Source organism: Callospermophilus lateralis, chromosome 6, assembly GCF_048772815.1.
Source record: "Callospermophilus lateralis isolate mCalLat2 chromosome 6, mCalLat2.hap1, whole genome shotgun sequence".
Taxonomy (NCBI): domain Eukaryota; kingdom Metazoa; phylum Chordata; class Mammalia; order Rodentia; family Sciuridae; genus Callospermophilus; species Callospermophilus lateralis.
The window spans coordinates 115091740-115115508 of record NC_135310.1 but is presented as its reverse complement, the minus strand read 5'-3'; the positions used below and the strand labels follow the sequence as shown (position 1 = coordinate 115115508).

General features: G+C 37.7%; 1 protein-coding gene across 1 annotated transcript in view; it reads right to left on the bottom strand.

The window, feature by feature from the left end:
• Positions 1-23769, bottom strand: part of Kif6 (kinesin family member 6) — a 387415-nt gene that overhangs the window by 264976 nt on the left and 98670 nt on the right. The window contains exon 6 of the mRNA XM_077109561.1: positions 7005-7134. Coding sequence (XP_076965676.1) covers positions 7005-7134 — 130 coding nt within the window. The remainder of the gene's footprint in view (positions 1-7004; positions 7135-23769) is intronic.

Below are 23769 nucleotides of genomic sequence, written 5' to 3'. Positions count from 1 at the left end.
GCTCAGGAGGCTGAGACAGGAGGATCTTGAGTTCAAAACCAGCCTCAGCAAAAGCAAGGTACTAAGCAACTCACTGAGACCCCAGGACTACGTCCCCCCCCCAAAAAAAACCCTAAAAATGCAGATTGTCAATAAAGATATTAAAAATTTTGTTACTCAAGTTAGAACAGGATTTTGTGGGTATGTTTTCCTCTTCCAAACTGACTCAAATTTTGTGGAACCAACAAGAGGGCAAAATATGGGCCTACTTATGTAATTCTCTGGGAGTGGGTTTCATCTAGCTGCCTTTATTCACCCATTTTTAACAGATTTATTGAAGTATAATTGATAAGCCTTAAATTTCACACATCATACAAAACTTGATGATTGCTGTCATATGTATACAGCCATGAAATCATCACCACAATCAATACAGTGAATATATCCATCACCCCAAAAGTATCCTGTGCCCCTTTGTAATATCTCCCTCTCCAACCCCAACTTCTACACAGGCCTCAGGCAATCACTGACTTGTTTTGATCATTACAGAGTACTTTGCATTTCTTAGAAATTTATTGGAATTAGATATGTGGTTTTCCCCCTACTGTAATTTCCTTAGTCTCTGGCAAAAAAATACGCATAAAGAATGAGTTTGTATTGGATAACACTTTCTTGGTTCTTATGTTCGAATTTTAATACAGTGTTAAAAATTTTATATTTAACATCTCTTCAAATTGTTTTCTCTTGTTCTCTTTAATGAGAAGTCTTTATGCAGTATATATAAATTACTTCCTACTCAGATTCTCCATCCATATTGGTTAATAAGCAGAGTATTGAGTTAGGAGATTATAGCCAGCAAAGAAGGTGATAATATGTGTTGTCTATATAACATAGCTGATGCTATTTCTGGAATCCTGGTTGAGTAGGCTTTAGAATTAGAATTCAAATTCAGGCCCTGTCCTTTACAGAATAGGTGATCTTGTCAAGAGACACAGTCTCTCTTTGTCTCCATTTTCTTATCTGAAAAATGGGAATGATACAGTCTTCTTCTTATGATGATTGTGGAGATTACCCTCAGCATTTGCAGGGATCTTATTGTGCTTGACAAAAAGTGGCACTTCTGAGATGTTAGTCCATTCCTTTTCTCCTTCTCTTCCTTCTGATAGCAAAGAGTGTAAAACAGTTGACCACTTTAGTAACCTTAGTGGTTGGCGGAAGGGAGTCATGATTACTATTTTACATTTCCAAAGAAATATTTAGGGTAACTCAATAGTAGGCTTACCACCTAAAAGATGAAAACTTTGGTATGTTGAAAAAAATGTTCTAATAAGTTCATGTAACTGTTGTGATGTAAAATATTAAAGAGAACCCATTTAAAGCAAAGCCAAAACAAAAACCCTCAACTGTCTATTTAATAAGTGGTTTGTTGGAGTTTTATGTCATAGACAATGTGTCAGTCACCAAAACTCTCATTGCAGTCTTAAGTGAAGGAGTGTCCTTGTCATCTACTTTATGAATTCCACATTTGTATTTCATTTGGCTTTCATTATAAATTCCTTATAGGTCATAAAAAAAGAAATTTATATAAAAGGAATCACAGAAATCAAATGTTTTCATTAGTACTTTAACTATAGTTAAATACAATACTAGTGTTAATTTTGACATAATCATACATGCATGTAACATGATTTGCTCCATTTTGGTCCTCAGTACTTCCTCTTTCCCTCTCCTCTTTCCTTCCCCTGTTTTCCTTCCTCTACCCTACTGGTCTTCCTTCCAATTATTTATAGTTTTAAAATTAGTTCTTTATAGATACACACAAAGGTGGTGTATTCATATATGTACCAAGCATAATTTGGTCAATTTCATTCCACCATTCCTCCTTTTTCCTATACCTCCTCCCTCTCCCTCAATTCCCTTCTCAGCTCCACTGATCTCCCTTCTATTTTTATGGAATTCCCCACCTCACCCCTTTTTTTCCCCTTAGCTACCCGTAGCTTCTGCCACTCTCACAACTCCTATTGAACATTGTACTTGAAACTCTAGACAGAGCAATCAGTCAAGAAAATGAAACTAAAGGGATACAAATAAGAAAATAAGAAGATAAATTATCTCTGTTTGCTGATTAGATGATCCTATATAGAAGACCCCAGAAAACTTCACCAGTAAACTTCTAGAGCTGACAAATAAATTTAGTAAAGTAGCAGGACATGAGGTCAACATACATAAATCAATCGATTTCTTCTACTCCAATAATAAATTTGCTGAGAAAGAAATCAGCAAAACCATGCCATTCACAAAAACCTAAAACAAACAAACTTGGGAATAAATCTAACCAAGGAAGTGAAAGATCTTTATGATGAAAACTATAGAACACGGAAGAAAGAAATTTAGAAAAACCTTAGAAGATAGGAAGACCTCCCATGTTCTTGGATAGGCAGAATTAATATTGTCAAAATTGCCATAATAACGAAAGCATTACACATATTCAATAAATCCCATAAAAACACAAATGGCATTCTTCATAAAACTAGAAAAACAGCCCTAAAATTTATCTTGAAGAATAAGAGATCCAGAATAGACAAAGCAATCCTGAACAAGAGGAGCGATGCAGGAGGCATCACAATTATGCTAATATTAAATTATACCTCAGAGCTGTAGTAATAAAACAGCATGGTATTGGCATCAAACAGATTTGAAGACAAATGGAATACAATGGAAGATACAGAGACCAAACCATGTAGATATAGTCATTTGATACTCAACGAAGATGCCAAAAACATGTTGGAGAAGAGATAGCCTTTTTAACAAATGGTAAAACATAATACTGGATAATACATATCCATATGTAGAAGAATGAAACTAGATCCCTATCTTTCACTTTCAAAGTAGATCTCAAAGTGCATCAAAGACCTAGGAATTAGATCAAAAACTCTGTAACCATTGGAAGAAAAATAGGCTTAACAGTCCAACATATTAGCACAGGCAATGATTTCCTTAACAAGATTCCTAAAGCACCAGGAAAAATACCCCAAGAATAAATAAATGGGATGCCATCAATTTAAAAAGCTTCTGCACAGCAAAGAAAATAAGAATGTGAAAAGAGAGCCTACAGAATGGAAGAATATCTTTGCCATTGATCTCTGACAAGGGATTAATACCCAGAATACATACATAACTCCAAAAAGCTAACACCAAAAAAAATACATAAATATAATAAAATAAGAGCCCATAATTAACAAATGGGCAAAAGAACTTAACAGACAATTCCTCAAAAGGAAGAAATACTAATGTATAAAAAAGTCTTCAATATCCCAAGGAGGGATATGCAAATAAAAACTACATTGAGATTGTATCTCACTCTAGTCAGAATGACAATCATCAAGAATATAAATAACAATATATGTTGGCAAGGATGTGGGGAAAATGTACACTCATACACTGTTGGTAGGAGTGGAAATTTAGTACAACCACTCTGGAAAGCAGGATGAAGGTTGCTCAAAAGACTAGGAATAGAACCACCATATAACCCAGCTATCCTGCTCCTCAATATTTACCCAAAAGAACTAAAACCAGCATACTATAGTGGCATAGATACATCAGTGTTTATAACAGTGCAACTCACAATAGCCAAGTTAAAGAACCAGCTCAGGTGCCCATTAAGAGATGAATGGATAAGGAAAATGTGTTACACATACACAATGGTATTTTCCTCAGCCATAAAGAAGAATGAAATTACAGCATTTGCTGGTAAATGGATGGAATTAGAGAATATCATGCTAAGGGAAACAAGAAAGTCAAGGGTTGAATGCTTTCTCACATAGGGGGAAGCTAGACCATCTAGCTTTCTTAACAGTAAAGTCCAAACTGCTCCAGTTTCAGTCAAAATATATTTAAAATGATAAAATTCACATTCCTGGACTCTACTATAGAGATTCTGAAACTACCAACCAGAAATGGGATCCAAAGTCATGTCTTTGAACTTCCACAGGGTATTTTAATGCAGGTTATGGTGGGACCACACTTGGGCATTGAGTGCTCTAGATCATGGGTGGGGTAAGCCTTCAAAGAAGGGGCAAATGCAAGTGGTCCTAGTCATGGAATGCATGACCTGCCAATTAAGCACAGACTGTCTTGTGCAATAAGATTTGGTTCACTGAAATATTTCAACTATAAGACACAAAAATATCAGGTAGTACAGGCTACTGGTGGGCTTTGAGGCTGGGTCACACACAGTTCAGCTTTTACAATATTTTTATCTTCAGCTCAACAATTCAACTTTACAAAAAAAACTTACCCTAAGGACATAATCAGACTTTATTCAAAACATTGGTAGGATTGCAGAAATTATTTAAGAGTTCTGAATAAATAAGAAGAGGATGAAGCTACTCTTAATAACTTTTCCTTAAAATGCTGGCTATGGGCAGGGAACACGAAAGGAAAGCACACTGCACTTTGTGTCCCACATATTCAGACTTTGTTTTGCAAATGTTTTGTGGTTACCATGGCAACCTCTGGTTTCTCTGTGTAAATGGGAAATTGGGAACCTCGGTTTTTTTTTTTTTTCCTTTTTTTTTTTTTTTTCAAAAAATGATTAGTGTGTTCTTTTTATCCTGGTTAGCTCGTTCTGTGCTGACAAATTGCATTCTGACAGCTAGGTTGTAATCCAAAACATGCTTTTTTTAGAGACTCTGAATAATAAAGAATTTCCAGGGTTTGACAGTTATTCTTCATTTATATTTTTATGTACATGTATTTGCTTTCATTGAATTCAAGAGATAAGCAAAAGTACTAAATAGTATAGATTTTAAATAACTCAGAAATATATTCTCACTTGAAATATTTGACATATCAATTTGATTACTGTACTCTTGGTGTAAGGAAAGAACATTCTGAGTCTGTTGGACATGAGCTGAGCTTTGACTCCACCATTACTAGTTGTGTGAGTTGGGCAAGAAGTCTAACCCTTTAGATCTCAGCATCCATGAATAAAGTAAAAATCAGAAATATATATAGTGTCTATAATAATGCCAAGTCTACTGAGCAGCCTCTCAATATAACATAGCAGCTATTATTACCAAAGACATAGCAAAGGCAGGCACAGAAACATACAAAACCTATTAGATTTGGTTTAGAAAACTCAGGTCCACAGAGGAAAAATGAATAAATAAAAACTAATGCTGAACTGTCATTATTAGGATTGACTTGCTCAGGTTTCAGTTTTTTGTGACATTATTATGAGATGTACTCATCAGTAAGTTAGGAAAAGACTTAAATTTTTTTCAGATGGAAAACAGGACCGGCAAGCTTCACAAAGGAAGTTCTTCAAAACTGAAAATTCTGTGTGCAGTCAGCTAAAGTTGATGCATATCTCTGAAACAGCAAGTGACCGAGCTTTTAAGCTACTGGAGGTCCCTGTGAAACAGGCTCAGAAGCCTTCCACAGCCCACTGAAGATGAAGGAGTGGGATCCGCAAGGACAAGGATTCTCCTTCTCCGGGGCTGAGTCACTCCTGAGTAAGGCTCGCAGGCAGCAGGGTCAGGACTCCCCACCTGCTTCCCAAGAACATTTATGAATCCATCTTTTCTTTTTCACATAGGCCCATCTATATTCTGTATCTCATGGTGTGACATTTTTTAAAACTGTATCTAGAGGAAGAGAGTTTAGTGGGGACATGCTAAGTCTTTCATCATTATATGCCCTAATTCTTAATCTGTCTTTATTCCTTAACTTCTGTTACTGAAATAAATGAGAACATCACAGATGATCATGGGGCAAAATATGGATGCCCAGAGCAAAATGCAAAATATTATAAAGCAAAACAAGATATTCTGAAATTAAAAACTATGTAAACTCTCTTCAAATTAAAGAAACAATTTGAGTCCTTACATCTGTATCATATATGGCACATAAACCCAACCTATATATATAAAGTTGGTCAGTGTATTGAAAAGTATTTAATTACTACACAACAACGACAAAACCAAGGGCCCAGCACCAAAAGACATCAACACCGTGCCTTCACTGTTGGAATCTGATTTCCATCTATCTATTTTACACCTAAGGCAGTTCATTCTAGAGTGTGGCCATGGGCAGGAGAAAGGTCACTTGATGAAGATTTTTCTCTGACTGCCTACCTTCTCAGTGTACTATTCTAACCTACTTGTTATCAAGACAAGGTAAAATATAGAACTTTGGGAGCATGGCTTTAAAAAGAAAGTGCCAGTGATAATAGTAAGCGGTTCCTTTTCAGACCAGTTCCCCACCCACCACCACCACCCTCAGCACCACCCCCATTCTCTTCATTTCAGTGACTCATGATCCTTCATCTCTGATCTGTAACTGGTTAAGGTTGAGCCCTGACCAAGCTGGGTCAATCCTGGCCCCTCCCAAGGATTCCCAGATAAAATAAAGGAACTCAGATAAATCTGAATATTAGATAAACTATGAATGATTTTTACTATAAGCATGCCCCAAATATTGTAGTGAGACATCCTTGTACTGCACACTGTAATGGTGGTCTCAGAACTGACAATAACAGCTGCAAATGCTCAGAGTACTTCCTGGGTCCCACGGGGCACTCTAAATACTTTGTAAATACTAACTCAATAACTAAATGAAATGACACAGAGGTATAAACATATGCCAATATATGGATGGTCTGAGGTTAGAAGAGTGCCCTGTGTATTTTTAAATTTAGAAAATCATGCAAAACTTATAATTAAGATATTTTATGGATCACCACTGATAAGCTGCAAACCAATTTGTATAAAACTTGAAAAATATAAGCAATGAAAACTAAAAGGCTGACAAAGCAGTGGGCTGAGAAGCCAGAGGTGAAAATTTCAGCCCCTCTTCTCACTAGGTAGGTGACCTTGAACAGTTCTCCTCCCTCATGGATCTAGGCTTTCTTACTTGCAACATGAGTCTTGGATGAGGTCATGAGTAAGGTCTTCGCTTCTTCTAAAAGTCTAATATATCTCCCATAATACTGGAAGGACAGTTTGCAGGGAAAAGTTCATTACCTCTGCAATCATTCTGTTGGTGTCTCCTAAGAAGAGCAAATTCAGAGCTTCTTCCTCGTTTGTTGCTTGATGCAGAGACAGGTTTTTCAGATGAATGTTCTGATCAGTGTCCTCCAATAGTGTCACTTTCCTAGGGAAATGGAAAGCAAGAAAACAAGGAACTATTGAGAAGAAAAAGAATGTCAAGTCTTTCCTACAGGTTAATTTAAAAAAACGTACAGTAGGATGTCTTGAACTTATAAAGCGATAACACACCAGGAACCAAGTAGCACTGCAGGAGCATCAAACATTGACATTTCCTCGACAGTATGATCAGATAGCACTGGGGCTGAAGAATAGATTACAAGCCTCTGATTTGAAGCCACCTGTCTTTTTAATCATCAGATCATCTTAAAGGTATATTCTTACTAAATTAAAAAATGCAATAAAACTTTCTATCTATATATTAGAAAACCAGATCATCTTGGTTTCGGGGGCGGGCATAATTCAGTTTCTTACATGGGTAACAAACTAATCCTTTCTTTTTTTTTTTTCAATTGCTTATCACTTTCAACTTACCTTTCAAACTGGTTAGCTCATAAACTTAAACAGGGAGAATATCTGTCATTCCTCTAGGACATATTCTTCTGTATAGTTTTCACATCAATGTGAGTAAAAAGTTCTCAAGAAGTCTTATTTAACTTGTCATTATTCTCTGTCAAATCTGTTTCTTGATGCTTTTTCCTTTACTGCACACATTTTCCTTCTACTCTATCCTTACCGTCAGAGCCTTAGATCTGGAATCACATTCATCTATTGCAACCACCTTTATGTACGTCCTAGTGCCTACACCATTTCCTCCCAGGTGAATCCTAAGCCTGCTTCCAGTGATGGCCTGTTAGTACTCTCCTTATAGTCCCTTTAGGACTTTCTTTTTTTTCTTATTTCTAAAAATTTTTTGATTTGTTATATCTGACAACAGAATGCATTATAATTCATATTATACATTCAGAGCACAATTTTTCATCTCTCTGGTTGTACACAAAGTAAAGTCACATCCTTCATGTCTTCTTACAGGTATTTAGGGTAAGTGAAAAAAATTTGGCCAACATCCTCAAATCCTGCTTCAAAGGCCTACAAATTCAAGTCATAAACTTACTATAGAGAATTCCCCTGTCTCTGGAGTTCTGTCTTCTTTATTTTCTTAAGAATCATTACAGAAAGGAAATTTATCATTCACAGGTATTGCCAAAGAGTATCTACAGGTATTTTCACTTGTTGAAAACATTTGGAATGGATGAGTGTAGGTGAAGGTTGCCACCATCTAGAGCTACTTCTCCTTTAAAAGGACAACAACTGACGGGTCACTTAGCAACAGACACATGCCACTTCCCTACTTATGAAAACTTACTTAGATTACCTTTACAATGAAGATTTTTCAAATATCATAATATTCTCATCTTTCTGTTTTGTAAGGAAGTTATCTGGGTTTTCATATGTAATTTGTGGGCATTTAAAATACTAATTGCAGGAAGAATATGCAGCTCTACCAGCACATCTGTGACCAATATGCCACTAATAATGTGCTCTTTTGCTGAATTCTGGCCTCCTTTATGTCTCCTTTGACAATACCCACAGAGATGGAAAAAGATCTCCTTCCTTAATGAAAACAAGTGTAATTTATTTATTCTTAAATAGGACTCATAAGTGAGCTTATTAAAAATACTTAAGAGTTCAAAAATGCTTGGAAAATATGAAGACATTTTTAATTGAAATGGATGAGTTGTGTTCTATTTTTAGGACCCTCCTTTATTTCTTATACTTCATTTCCATCCGGATCCTTCTGAAGTGCTTGAGTAGGTTTGACTATTTAAACTCCTGGGGACAGAATTCTTCCTAAATCCATAGATTGTGAGGATCTGAAGCTTTTACTATAAAAGTAAAAGAAGTTAAGCAATATTGGAAGATAAAGACATGAAATAAATGATGAGGTGGAACCTTAAAAGGGAAAAAAGAAGAAAGTTCTATCCTTTTCAGTATGAAGTCAATAATCCTCTAAGTTGGAGGTAAGTCACCTTTGATGGATTTTTTTTTTAAGACCCAGACAGACAAAATACTTCTCCTGTGCAAGTTCAGAACAGGCAGGGGCTCAGAGAAAGGGAGAGGGCTATCAGGAAACAATTCAAAGAAGCCAGTGCTCTCTCTCATTGGGCACCAGATGTATGCCAAGCACTACTGTATGCCAGGTATCTGCATTGTTTCATTAAACCCAGTTGTTCTCAAAAAGAACTACCTATGGAACTTCACACACACACACACACACACACACACACACACACACACACCAAAATCAAACCCTGAGTCACATCAGGTCCTACCTTAAGAGTTTATGTTTTGATTGATCTGGGACACTGTCTGGGTATCAGAGTCTGTAAAGGCTCCAGGTGATTCTGGTGTGTGGTCAAGATTGAGAGCCAAGGACTTCATCTTTAATGACCCTTCAAAGAAGACACAGAGGGAGGGGATTTCTGGTTTCTTTTGTCTTTACTTTCCACCAGTTGCATCTTACGCCCAAGGGGTAAAGTTACAAATCTCATTGGTTGTAGCTGAAGACACTGATGAGCCACATCTATTGACAGATGAGGAAACTGTGAAGTGTAAATCCTTCATAGGAAGCTTCTACCTCCCCGACCATGCAGCTAGGGGCTAACCAAGCCACACAACAATAACCACAATAACTAATGCTAAGCTGGGGATTATGTATCTAACTAAACATCTGTAGTGTTTATGTCAAAAAATGTTTGTGATAGGAAGAACACATCACACATACATTTCTCCTTATTACTTCACTGAATAGAAAATGCTGTAAATGAGGAAGGATGGAATTCTAAGCATGCACATTTATTAGAAAACCTAAGTGGGTCACTGATTTAGGGTCATATTTATATAAAAAAATTACAAGCATAAGGTGCCAAGTGTTTGCCAAATGTCATCACTGGTGTTTAGCTAAGCAATTTTTTTTTTTTTTTAACCATTCAGAGCCTTCGATCTCCAATGTGTCTTTTTCAGAAACACTGGTACTTGTCCAGCTTTGTTACTTGGATCACAATAACAATTCGCATACCCCCCCCCCCTCCAGTTTTTCTTCATAGAATTTTGAAATGTTTTTTGTAACTCAACTCTGCATTTAAAAAATTTTTTTCTGATATAATGTTTCCCTCATAGTTTTCTGATTTCTTATTAATGCAATGAATATAGTTTCTCGATTTTATGTTATGGCCAAGTGTAGCTATTTTCTTTTAGCTTTATTTTATTTATATGTACGTGGTGCTAAGGATCGAACCCAGGGCCTCACACATGCTAAGTAAATCAAGAGGTAGGATGATCTCCAAACTTCTTTCATGACTCTTGGTGCTCATTTGTGGACACCCAACAAAAGGTTAGACTTTGGCATTCTTCTGGAACCTCTGAGAGGCAACCTCTTCTCTCCTGTCCATTCTTTGTAGATTCATTCTGGTTTCTGCCCAATTCCTGGGCATGGGGATTGGGACCTTCCCTTATTGACCTGTCTGTCCATGTGTCAACCCCAACTCTCACAGCTATGTTCACAGGCCAGCCTGAGCCTTGCCATGGCCTCTATCTCTTGCCTAGGAGAGCTAATCAGGGAGTGAAAATAAACTTAAATTCTCCTACCAGTAGAATAGCTTTTCAAAGTTGGGGAAAATAAGAACAATTATAAGAGTTTCTCATCCAGTTGCTTCCTCTCTCTCTCTCTCTCTCTCTCTCTCTCTCTCACACACACACACACACACACACACACATCAATAACTATTTCCTGAGTCTTTCGCCTACCACTTGGTTCTGACTGTAGTTTTTATGGGCTTGAAAAGAAGGCTTTATTAGAGTTTCTTAAATAAATATCCTCCTTCCAAGATGGAAACCCACCAAACTATTTATTTGATTCATTTTGAATAGGCCTGTGCATAGTTTTCCCTACAAAATGTTTCTAAAATGTTTAGATTTCAAGTGAAAAGTCACTGATAGCCTTAACTTGGATACCTAAGTGGAAAAGTTCTGCTAAGTCTACTCGGACTGCTTAATGGTGGGGAAGAAACAAGCTTTGTGTTTTTTCTGTAAACAGAGAATCTTTTCCATTTGGCTGCTTAGTAGGAATTTGTAGGCTTTTTTTAACTGACTGGAAGACATCTGAAGAACAATGGCCAACCTCTTATTCTCAGTAATGGAAGGCATCAATGAAAGAACACGCCCCAGCCCACACCTACCTCCACGGCATTCCAACACCAAGACTTTCCGAAGAAGAACTCTTCAGAAGTTACTGCAATGCATATGGTTTCTCCTTTTTAGGTTATGGCCAAGTGTAGCTGTGGTGATTTCTATTTTCTTTTGTCTACTTGCAAGTGTCCCATATGATTGTGCAGGCTGTGAACTACACAATGACACCATGGCCGGGGACATGTCATTCATATCATGATTTTGTATATTTGTTATGACAAATGTCTATCAGAGAGCAGTAAAGTGTCTTCCAACAAAAACATTATAAACATTCTTCCCACAGATGGCAGGGGAGCCTTTTACTAAATCACATAAATATGCCATACGGACTGGAGGTCACTCTGTCTAGATAATGCTGACCTGCAGAAATCTCCATGCCCACAAGCCTCATGAAAATGGGTGTGGGGGGTGGCGGGAGTGCCCAGAGATGTGTTTCATGATGGGAACAGTGTATCTCCACTCATTTCAATAAAGAGAATACTCCGCAGTTCAGAGGTTCTCAACCTCTTTTTTCTCCCCACCCCAGGGCATGTTTTCTTAGAACCTCTCTGTGGTAAAGATTGGAAGAAAAGAGGTGAGGTGAATTTTTAAAAATATGCAAAGGAAGGGGGCAGCCTTCCAACATTAAACAATTTCAAAGGTAGATTTTCTTTAGATTGGTTAAAAACCTTCTAAAAGTTTTCCTCTGTAATAAAGTACAAATAGCTGAAATATGTCACTGGAGAAAGTTTCATGAACTTAGGGTATATTTTTGTGGTGGTATTGACCTTGACAAAATAGACTAAAGGTCATGGACATTTTCTCTGTTTAATCCCTATGGAGATATTTTGAAAACTCCCATTACTTAAAAAATATCCTTTCTAGTTTTACTTAACATCATTTCTTTTCACTGATAATGAATGTAGTTAATCATGTGACATTTTAGAGATTAAGTTATTTAATACAAAGTGAAAATGACAGGTGCTAATTTTTTAGAAAGAGAGATATTGTATACTAACAAACAAAATACTTTTAAGTATGACAGTATTTAAAAAACCAAATCTAGATTCAAAGCTGCAAAGTATTCTGGGTGATTCTTGTGATGAATTTTTGTTTCCTTTTTATATTAATTTCTTTTATGTCAAACTGATAAATAACCCCTCCTAAATGTTGCCATTTGTTAGGGTCTGTAAACAAGTCAAGATGGCGCCTGGCATTTTGCCAGAGGGAGTGGTTTGTGAAGTAACGCCAGCGAGCCATTAAGTGTGGAGATTCCTTATTGGTTGACTTCTGTATCTAGTTTATGTTAATTAAGATAAGCTGTGTGGAATGTATATATACCCCTCCTGTCCTACAATAAACGGCTCCCACTCCTGCTGTATCAATCTACACAAATTGCTCGTCACCCCCTGGTTATTTTGCTGCAGTCGGACTGCGGCAGCCATTAAGACTTCTAATTTACCTATATTGGTATTTATTTATTTATTTATTTATTACATGACGATAGTGGAGTGCATTACATTCATAATTATCCATTCACAGCACAATTTTTCATAACTCTGTATATAAAGTATGTTCATGCCAAATTATGCCATTATACATGAGCTCTTTTATTTTTTTTTGCATACAATTCTTAATCCACCTTTATACCACAATTTATCATATCTCTTTTGTATATAAGGTATGTTGACACCAAATTCACATCTTCATACATGTATTTTATATAATGATGACTGTCTCCTTCCACCATCCTAGCTATTCCCCTTCTTCCTCCCTTTTTCTCTTATCCCTAATCCCTACCTAGAGGTAATTTTTCTCCCATGCTCTCCCTCCCTGCCCCACTTTAAGTCACCCCCTTACATCAGAGAAAACATTCGGCATTTGTTTTGGGGGATTGGCTAACTTCACTTAGCATAATCTTCTCTAATGCCATCCATTTCCCTGCAAATGCCATGATCTTATTCTTTTTTAGTGCTGAGTAATATTCCATTGTGTATAAATGCCACATATTTTTTTATTCATTCATCCACTGAAGGGCATCTAGGTTGGCTCCACAGTTTACTGTGAATTGTGCTGCTATAACATTGATGTGGCTGTGTCCCTGTAGTATGCTGTTTTTAGGTCCTTTGGGTATATATAGTCCAAGAAGAGGAATAGCTGGGTCAAATGGTGGTCCCATTCCCAGATTTCCAAAGAATCTCCATACTGCTTTTCAAATTGGCTGCACTAATTTGCAGTCCCACCAGCAATGTATGAGTGTACCTTTTTCCCCGCATCCTCGACAACACTTGTTGTTTGTCTTCATAATGGCTGCCATTCTTACTGAAGTGAGATGGTATCTTAGAGTAGTTTTGATTTGCAGTTCTCTGATTGCTAGAGATGATGAGCATTTTTTTCATATATTTGTTGACTGATTGTATATCCTCTTCTGAGAAGTGTCTGTTCAGGTCCTTGGCCCATTTATTGATTGGATTATTTGGGTTTTTTGGTGCTTATCTTGTTGAGTTCCTTATATACCCTATAGATTACAGCTCTATCTGATGTGTGAGGGGTAAGGATTTGTTCCCAGGATGTAGGCTCCCTGTTCACCTCACAGATTATTTCCTTTGCTGATAAAAAAACTTTTTAGTTTGAATCCATCCCATTTGTTGATTCTTGGTTTTAATTCTTGTGCTATAGGAGTCTTATTAAGGAAGTTGAGGCCTAGCCCCACGTGATGGAGATTAGGGCCTACTTTTTCTTCTATTAGATGCAGAGTTTCTGGTTTAATTCCTAGTTCCTTGATCCATTTTGAGTGAACTTTTGTGCATGGTGAGAGATAGGGATTCAATTTCATTTTGTTGCATATGGATTTCCAATTTTCCCAGCAGCATTTGTTGAAGATGCTATCCTTTCTCCAGTGCGTGCTTTTGGCACCTTTGTCTAATATAAGGTAGTTGTAATTTTGTGGGTTAGTCTCTGTGTCCTCTATTCTGTATAACTATATTGTTAAATTATGACATTATTAGATTAAAATTTTTTCAAGTTTTATTTCCCAAGGGACTTTAGCATATATCCTAAAGTTATCCTCCTACTCCCCAAGTCTGTGATCTCAGAGGGGCTGACAACCTGCGTGTGATTTATTCTATGTCTGAAAAGGAGCAAAACTGAAAAGAGCAATGGCTTAAGTGGCTCAATGTAAGGTGGCCAGCCAGGTTCAAGGATGCCTGGTGGCAAAGTGAGAGCGTCTTCACAGGTTCTAGCTTCTGCCTTGCTTGTGCTTCCACATGACGTGAAAATGGACAGCACTCAAAGAACTCAAGACAGAGCCCAAAGGAGGTGGCCACTGTATGGAAACGCAAAACCAAAATAGGAACCATCTGTGATCAGCAAAGAGAGAACCAGGCGAGACAGAATGAATGTGTAAGTACAGAAGTACTTGTAGTTTTTTATTTACTGGTCACTATAATTTATTGCACTAAGACATAGCATATATATGAAATATTCTTTCATTTCTGTTTTCTTTTTTTAAAATCATACTCAAGTTTGAATTGCTAATAACTTGATGAAAACACCTTTCTGTATTATTATCTAATGGAAATTTACCATCCCCAAACAATATCACTTTCCAGCCACCAACATACAAATGACTCCTAAGTCTACTTTATCTAACCATGGATTATCATTCATTTACCCATCAGAATATAATCATTTGCATGATTTTTCAAGAGTGACTCTTTCAGATATTGAAAACTATATTGTCATCCTTTTTCTTTCCCTTTGCTAATTTCTAATAATATTCAGCCACATCATGTTCTTCCTGATGCTCCAGGCCCACAAATAATCCATCATTTAAAGAAATGCCTTGTTTGGCCTAATTCCATATAGTAATTATACTAACATTTAACTTCTTCAGAAAAAGCAACTTTTTTCCCAAAGAAAATACTTTCCTTCCATTTTTGCTAATTCTTGCTATCTCATTCATAGTTGTAAAATCACAAATAATGTATTCAAGTTTTCCACATTTGGGAAAATTACAGGAACAGATACATTTTGAGGCAATGGATTTGCAATAGCACTCCTTTGCCAGGTAAATAGCTTTATGTACTTCTTAGCTTATGTCATTGCCTTTTTACAAGTTCTGAATTTATTTACTTTCATCTTATCCCATGTTAACATAAATTTTATTATTTCTTCAGCTATAAAAGTAATACATTATTCTTATGAAAAATTAAAATTGTTTTAAAAGTCAAAAGAATAAGAAAGAGTCTGATCACAGGGACAATGGTTATATGGTAATATAAGCTGCCTTAAAGGACTTTTTCTTGCCTTTTATGCCTTCCTTCATTCCCTTCTCTCCTCCTCTCCCCTCCTCTCCTCTCCCTTACCTTCCTCTTCTCTTTTCTTTGACTCTTTAACAGGGTCTTGCTATGTTGCTCAGGCTTGCTTCAAACTCACAAGCCTCCTGTCTCAGCCTCCTGAACAGTGGCAATTATAGGCATGTGCTACTGCACCCAGCTTTAAAGTAATTTTCTTATACACATTTTGCAGATTTGTGGTAAAATTATAAATATATACCTGTTATTATATCCTTTAATCTCCCTTTAGTTTTATACCATGAGCATTTCTTCATGTTATTACATATTCTTTTTTTTTAGTTGTAGATGGACACAATACCTTTATTTATTAGTTTTATTTTTATGTGGTGCTGAGGATCGAACCCAATGCCTCACACATGCTAGGCAAGTGTTCTACTACTGAGCCACAACCTCAGCCCCTTATTACTTCTTATGAAAAACATAATAAGTAATAGTTATACAGTATTCTAGAGTTGGTATGTATTGACTCAATTATTTAGCCATCTTGTTATGATAGGATATTTGAACTGTTCAGAATTCAAGGTTAAGTAACATTGCAAACTATATATTCCTCTATGTTCCTGAAGCTTTTCCAATAGTCAGTACTTGCCCCTCAGGATTGATTTTGGAGAGTGGCATTACTGGATCCAAAGTTATGAACAACTTTAAGGCTCTCTTCACACCTGGGAGGCCTCTAGCACAATGAGCAGAAGCATCCCATGTCAGTCAGTTTTCTGTCACTGTGACAAAGTAACTGAGAAAATCAACCTACAGGATGAAAGATTTGTTTCGGCTCCTGGTTTCAGAGGTTTCAGTTCAAGGTCACTTGGTCTTTGTTGAGATAGAACATCAAGGTGGGGATGCATGGTAGTTAAATAGAGCTCCTCTCCTCATGGCAACTCAGAAGTGGGGGTGGAAGAGGGTGACAGACTTCCTACAACAAGGCCCTACCTCCTAAATGTCCTACTACCTCCTAACACTGCCACAGCCTTCAGAAAGCACTTGGCCTTTAGGGGAGATTTCAGACAACATATCGGGACCTGGACAGACCTGGCCTGAGACCAATGCTAGCAATACCTGTTCAGCATCAGAGACCCTTGCTGCATCTCAGTCTCACCTGTAAACTCACAATGTTGCCTTTATGAGTCCTTTGTTCATCACTGTGCCCCAATCTAGAAGGTCGCCTGCTCTTTATTTGACATGGAATGACATATCCAGCGAGTGAGTGAATGAGCTTACTAAAATATGCAGCACATTATAATTGGGGGTGGGCAGTAGCATGCTTTCTGAAAATACGCCAACTTACGTGCCTCCTGAATCAGGTTGCCTGTTTTTATGACCTTGACAACATTGAACACTGGTAAATCTTTACTAATTGGTTAGGTTATAATGTTGTTTTAATTGACACTCTTTGAGTGGTTAATGAGCTTGCACCTATTTCCATATTTTTTTAAACTTATGTTTTGTTGTCCCATGAATTGATTTGCAATACATATATTTATGAGTTCTATATATAAAATATTTTGTTTCTTGTATTTATTTTACAAATTTTATATTGCTTTTTAATTATTGCTATATCAGATTTTTAAATTTTAACACACAAAAGTTTAAATGAGTATAACATATCCATTAGTTACACGTTTTTCATGTATTTTCATAAGACCTCCCTGATTAAAGGATTAGATACAAATTCACTTATTTTTTTTCTACTATTTTAGGATATGGTCATGTGGATTTAAATGAGGGATCTAATGAATTTTCATCCTATATAACTAATTATTGTCTATGTGGGATTTGTCCTTCCTTTCTCTCTCTTAGGCTCTGGTTTTCTTCAGGAAATTTTGTAAAAATACTACACTTTACCAGACTCTCTTGTCACTAGTGCTGGGTATGTAACATAATTTTTTGTCAGTGATAAGTAATTAAAAGTCATTGGGTAAACTAAAAAAACTTAATGCCAAAAAATTAACCCAATTGATAAATGGGCAAAGGAACTGAATAGGCACTTCACAGAAGAAATACAATTGGTCAACAAATATTAAAAAATGTTCAACATCTCTAGCAATTAGAGAAATGCAAATTTAAACTACATTGAGATTCCATCTCACTCCAGTCAGAATAGCATTATCAAGAACACAAGTAACAATAAATATTGGCGAGGATGTGGGAAAAAAGTACACTCATACATTGCTGGGGGGACTGCAAATTGGTGCAACCACTCTGGAAAGCAGTATGAAGATTCCTCAGAAAACTTGGAATGTAACCACCATTTGACCTAGTTATTCTACTCCTTGCTATATACCCAAAGGAATTAAAATCAGCACATACAGTGATACAGCCACATCAATGTTTACAGCAGCTCAATTCACAATAGCATAGCTATGGAACCAACCTAGATGCCCTTCAACAGATGAATGGATAAAAAAATTGTGTTATATATACTCAATGGAATATTACTCAGCCATAAAGAAGAATGAAATGATGGCATTTGCTGGTAAATTGTGGAACTGGAGACTATCATGCTAAGTAAAATAAGCCAATCCTCAAAAAACCAAAGGCTGAATGTTCTATCTGATGTGGAGATGCTAACACACAATAAGGGAAGTGGGAAGGGAAGAATAGAAGTTCATTGAATTAGACAAAGGAGAATGAAGGGAAGGGAGGGGGATGGGAATAGAAAAGATAGTAGAATGAATTAGACAGAACTTTCCTATGTGCATATATGCGTACACAACCAGTGTAACTCCACATCATGTACAACCACAAGAATGGGAAATTATACTCCACATACATATAAATTTCAAAATACATTCTATTGTCATGTGTAACTAAAAAGAACAAATAAAATTTTTTTTAAAGTCATTGGGTAAAACTTCTAGTGAAGCCTACTAAAGGGGCAGCCTCTGTCCGTAGGTGCCTTTTTCCTTGCAGAAATGTGCATATGATTTTGGAGGTGGGGCACCCAGGCTACATGAGGACAAATGCCATCGGCCAATGGAAGAGTAGACCCCAGAAGGAAGTCCTGATGTGTCCTTGAGTTCCATGGTTGCCCTGGTGGTCTACTTCCAGAATCCTTGCTTTGTGGTAGGATAGGAGGGGTGGTGAATGGTCAAGGGGACGCATGGATTATTTGGTTAAGCCATGCTAAATTGAGGTGCTATTACATGCAGGTGTTAGTTAATCCAGTAACAAATATTTCTAACCTCATGACTGAATAGCTTTCCTCTACCCTCATTAAATAATTACAAGCTATGGCACCTGATTCTGAGTTACCTGTTCCTTTTTCTCCACCTGTCTAATTTTGGAGTGTTCTAACACACACTGTTTCATTTTTACAGTCTTTACCTAATTTGTCACTAGCTCTCTCCAATTTCTGTACTTGTTCAAACACTTCTTTGCTCTTCTTGGTGTTTATCCTTTCAGATAAATTCTAAAACCATAAGTATATTTTTAAAAGTCTTTCACATTTTGTTTAAAATTGTATGAAACCTATATATTAACATGGAATGCCTCTTCAAGGTATTCACACTTCCCCCTCAGACCAGATTGACAGCTTTCCATTTATAGTCACAGAAAAATGTACTTCTGTCTTACAAAGTTGGGAACAGCTCCTGATCACTTCACTTCCTTTTGCTATTGTAAAAGGTACATGGAGCCATTTTTTCTTCTAACTGGGTTACCCCTAGGCTTGCTTCGCAGGCAGAGTTACATAAATGTTGAAAGGTCACAGGTGTCCAGTGATCCTGAATTGTGTCAAGCTCATCTCTGGTTCATTTCATAAAGTGTCTTCAGCTCTCCTAGAACTCAGTCTGAAAACACAAGGCAAACTAGAGTTAATTTCTGAAACTTGAGCAGGCTAACTGCTATGAAAGTTTCAGAGCAGGAAGATCAATATGCCTCTTGTGACCTTTATCATTTGCCCAGATGACCCTGCTAGCTGTCTGGTGGAACCTTGTCACTTCCTTTGTCTCCACTTCATTCTAAGGGCTCTGCTCCATGTGACCTCTCTCCGGCCAGCTCAGTACACTTCCACCAGCACTACTGGCTCCTTCTTCAGAGAGCACTTTGGTCTTGGCCCATGCCAGTAAAATTAGGAAATCATGGAGGGTCTTAGGGAGCAGAGACACTGGGGTAGGCATGGGTGGTGACAGAAAGTTAGTGGCTGACATGGGCTCTTTTCATGAGACTATGACTGTCCTAATGACACAAGAAATTGTATACATTTATTTACTACAAAGCATAAAGCATACCGAATTATCTGAAGTGACAGTGTTTTCCCTGTCACTAATTAATTCCATGTGACTAACATCCTTAAATATCACAGATAAAGTTCTGCATTCTGGATATGAGTGAAAATACTCCAGCTGTTTATTCCCATGCTTTCACACATTACTTAAAAGGCAGCGGTTGGTGGAGGCCGAGCTGTGTTGTGGACTGGGTGTGTGCGTCCCCTCCGGATTCCTATGTAGGAGCCTTCATTCCCAGAGGGATCATATTTGGAACTGGAGCCTTTCAGAGGTAGTTTGATTCAGATGAAGTCCTCAGGATTGGGTCTCCATGGTGGGGTTATTGTCCTCACAAGATGAAGAAAAGGGACTAAAGCTCTTTCTCTCTCTGTACCACGTGAAGACATAGTGAGAAGGCAGCAACTTGCAAGCCAGGAAGAGGGTCCTCGCCAGACCCTCCATCCACCCGCACCCGTGATCTTGAACCTCTTGCCTCCTTGATAGTTCTGGTGGCCCAAGCTGCCTAGGCAACTTCCTATCTAAGACATTTGTGACACTAAATAACTTCTTTGAATTGGTTATTGAGAGTGGGCAAAGCCAGCTTCCCTCTTAGCATTACCCTCGCAGGCCAGGCTGTGGGTGGAAAAGCATCAGTTTTAGGCTCTCTTCCCTCTCCCATTTTCATTGACAATGTTCTAGTTCTCAAGCTCATAAAGAGTCAACCCATGATAGACACAGTGTGACTTACTGTTTACTTTTACTGGCCATTGGTCACTCACATCTTCCTATGTGACGATACAGCACCCTCAGCACCTTCCAGGAATGTTAGTACTGGCCCAGTGAAGGAAGACTGGGGTTGGTTTTCACTTTGAGACCTATAGTTATAGGCGTACACGTCTCCTCAAATGCCTATGAGAGGCAGAAAAATAACCCAAATAAAAACTGTAATGCAAAAGTGGAGATACAAAGTGAAAGCTGCACCCCTCACCTAAAGGCACTAAATTAAAAAAATTTAAACCCAAAATGTGTGAGCCAAACAAAGGAGGGTTGGGGTTGACGCAAAAAGTATCCAAAGTATAAATAGAAGGATTGGCTTTGCAAAGGACATAGATGTGCAGGCGAGAGGAAAGCAGGTGAGTGGGAGGAGGGGTGGAAGGCAGGAAGTTCCAGAAATTCATGTTTGGTGGTTCTCATATTCTCTCCAAGGTAGTGATGCAAGCATTTTTGAGAGAATTGAGATAGGAAGCCTTGATCTGCACTCTGTAAGCTCTGAAAACATCCGTTCCTGACCTTGAAGAGCTCTAGTGAGGCACAAAAGACCCAGAAACTGATCATTTCAATCTTACCTGGTTTGGGGGAAGATGCTCTGGGTTCTCTGTGTGCACGAGGAAGGGCACTGAATTCATCCTGGAGGTCCAGAAAAGGCTGGAGAAACCCCCACCATGTTACAGTCTCCAACCTCGGTCCAGTCTCAGCTTGATAAGTATATTTCACGTATGTTGTGGTTTGGATAGGAGGTATCCCCTGCAAAGCTCATGTGTTGAGCAATGTCGTAAATGTGCAGAGGTGAAAGAATCAGATTATGAGAGCTATAACTTAATATGTGGATTAATTCACTGGATGGATTAATGATTTGAATGATCACTGGGTAGCAGCTGAAGGCAGGTGGGTGTGGCTGGAGGAAGTAGGCCTTGGGGGTCTTGTCTTGTCCCTGGCTCCTCACATGTGAGTGTCCTCTCTCCACTTCCTGTCTGCCGTGAGCTGCCAGTTTCTTCTGTCACGCTCTTCTGCCATGAAGTTCTGCCTTACTTCAGGTCCAGAGAGATGAAGTCTGCCAACTGCAGACCAATCCTCAGAAACTGTGAGCCCAAAATAAACTTTTCCTCCTCTAAGTTGTTATTGTCAGATATTTTGATCTCAGTGATGAAAAGCTAAATAATACAATGTGCCTAGGGCTTTTTCACCCATTCCTCACAATCCTCATGCCAAATAGCCACATCTTTAGTCAGTTGTGAGGACTGGCACACAGTAAATGCTCAATAAACATTGGCTCACTATCCTCATTGGAAAGACTTCTGTGGTATTTCTAAAAACTTACCCTAGGTGGATAGAGGAAGGGATTATGACAGAATCACCAGAGTCTTAATCAAACATAAAACTGGAAATCCATATGTAGCAAAATGAAATTAAACCTCCATCTCTTGGACTAGAAGCTGAGAATCTGTATTTTTAACAATCATCCCTTTGGTTATTATACATAATTAAATTTTAAGCCACTAGATTATGGCATCTTCCAATTTTGCCCCTCTTTTTAAATCTCACTGTCACCCAAATGGCCTTAATAACTTTCCACAACGCTCTGACTCCTATCTGTCTCATTCTACTTCTTCATGCTACGGACTGATTTTCCTTCCTAAAGAGCAGTTCCAGTCATGCTTTGTCCTTGAATAAAAATATCCAGGGGACACAGCTTGCCTGCCCAGTCCTTGAATTCATACCATTTCACTTCTGATGCTCTTGCCCACTCCCTTACTGGGTCCCCGTAGACAGGTCTGTGAGCTATCTATCAGAACAAGCTTTTCTAACCCTATGTCTGTTTGTACACCAATGTCACATTCCACTGCCCCAACTCCTACCCCTTCATTCAAGGACTAATTCATGCTCTGATTTCTCTATGAATCTTTTCCTGATGTACTTCGCCAATTTGATTTCTTTCTCTTCTGGGTCCTTACCATTCTTTGTGCTCTTACATGATGCTTTTCATGGTCAACCTTATGCAGTTTTGTAGTGGTATTATCTACCCTGCTATGAGCTGCAGGAAAGCAGACACTATGTGAGTAAACTTGGTGCTTAGCACAATGTCTGAGGCAGCGTTGGATCTTCATAAACGTCTTTTGACTGAATGAATTCACTTGACTCTCATGTAAGCCATGAAGACAGAGACTGTGGATTAATCTTCCTGTGACGCCTGCAGCACTCAGCAGTGCTTTCTACCCAGTAGGTATTAGAAACGTGGTGACTAAAGTTGCATCTTGCAACTTTTTCCCTTTGGAATAAGTTGGACAAATTATTTAAAAAAATCACAACACAAGCAAGATTTCAATACTGGATGTTGGAGTTTACTGACTCTTTTAGTCATAACTGTGACAATTATTGTAAACTTAAATGGAATATGCTTCTGTATTTAGGAATACTAAAATTATACTGAAGTAAGGTGACTATTTTCCCTACATCTAAGACCAACAGTTATACAGTTTTACTTCAAGAGACATATTTAGTTCTAACTATCCCCCTTTACAGCATGTGACATAAGGTGCTTTCAAAAAAAGAAGTTCTATTTTCACTCTAAATTACTAAATACAGAATAGATTTGATACACACAAGTGTATATGCATATGTATGTATTGCCTTTTTAAAAAATCAAACCTTTTGAGATAATTGTAGATTCACAAATAACTCTAGGAAATAAAGCAGAGAAATCTCATGCAGCCATTGCCCAGAGTTTTTCAATGAGAACATTTGCAAAATGATATTAAAATATCACAAACAGGACATTGGCATCAATAGTTTCCCAGTTATGCTTATACTTGAATGTGTGTGCATTTAGTTCCAGGCAATTTTATCACATGAGTAGTTGTGTGTATCCATAGTTACCATGACGATATGGAAGAATCCATCACTACAGGGATACCTCCTGTTGCCCCTTATGACCATTTGCTCCCCTCTCCCCAAGTCCTGACATCTACTAATCTGTTCTCATTATGTTAAAGAATATTATGTCAGTGGATTTAAATAAAATATAATTTGTGGGGGGATTGACTCTTTTCGCTTAGTAAAATTTCCTGGAGATTCATCTAAGTTGCCCATTGTGTCAAGAGTTTATTCCGTTATGTTGTTTTAGTAACAGAAGTCTATAGTTTATATTAGGGTTTGCTCTTTGTGTTGTAAATT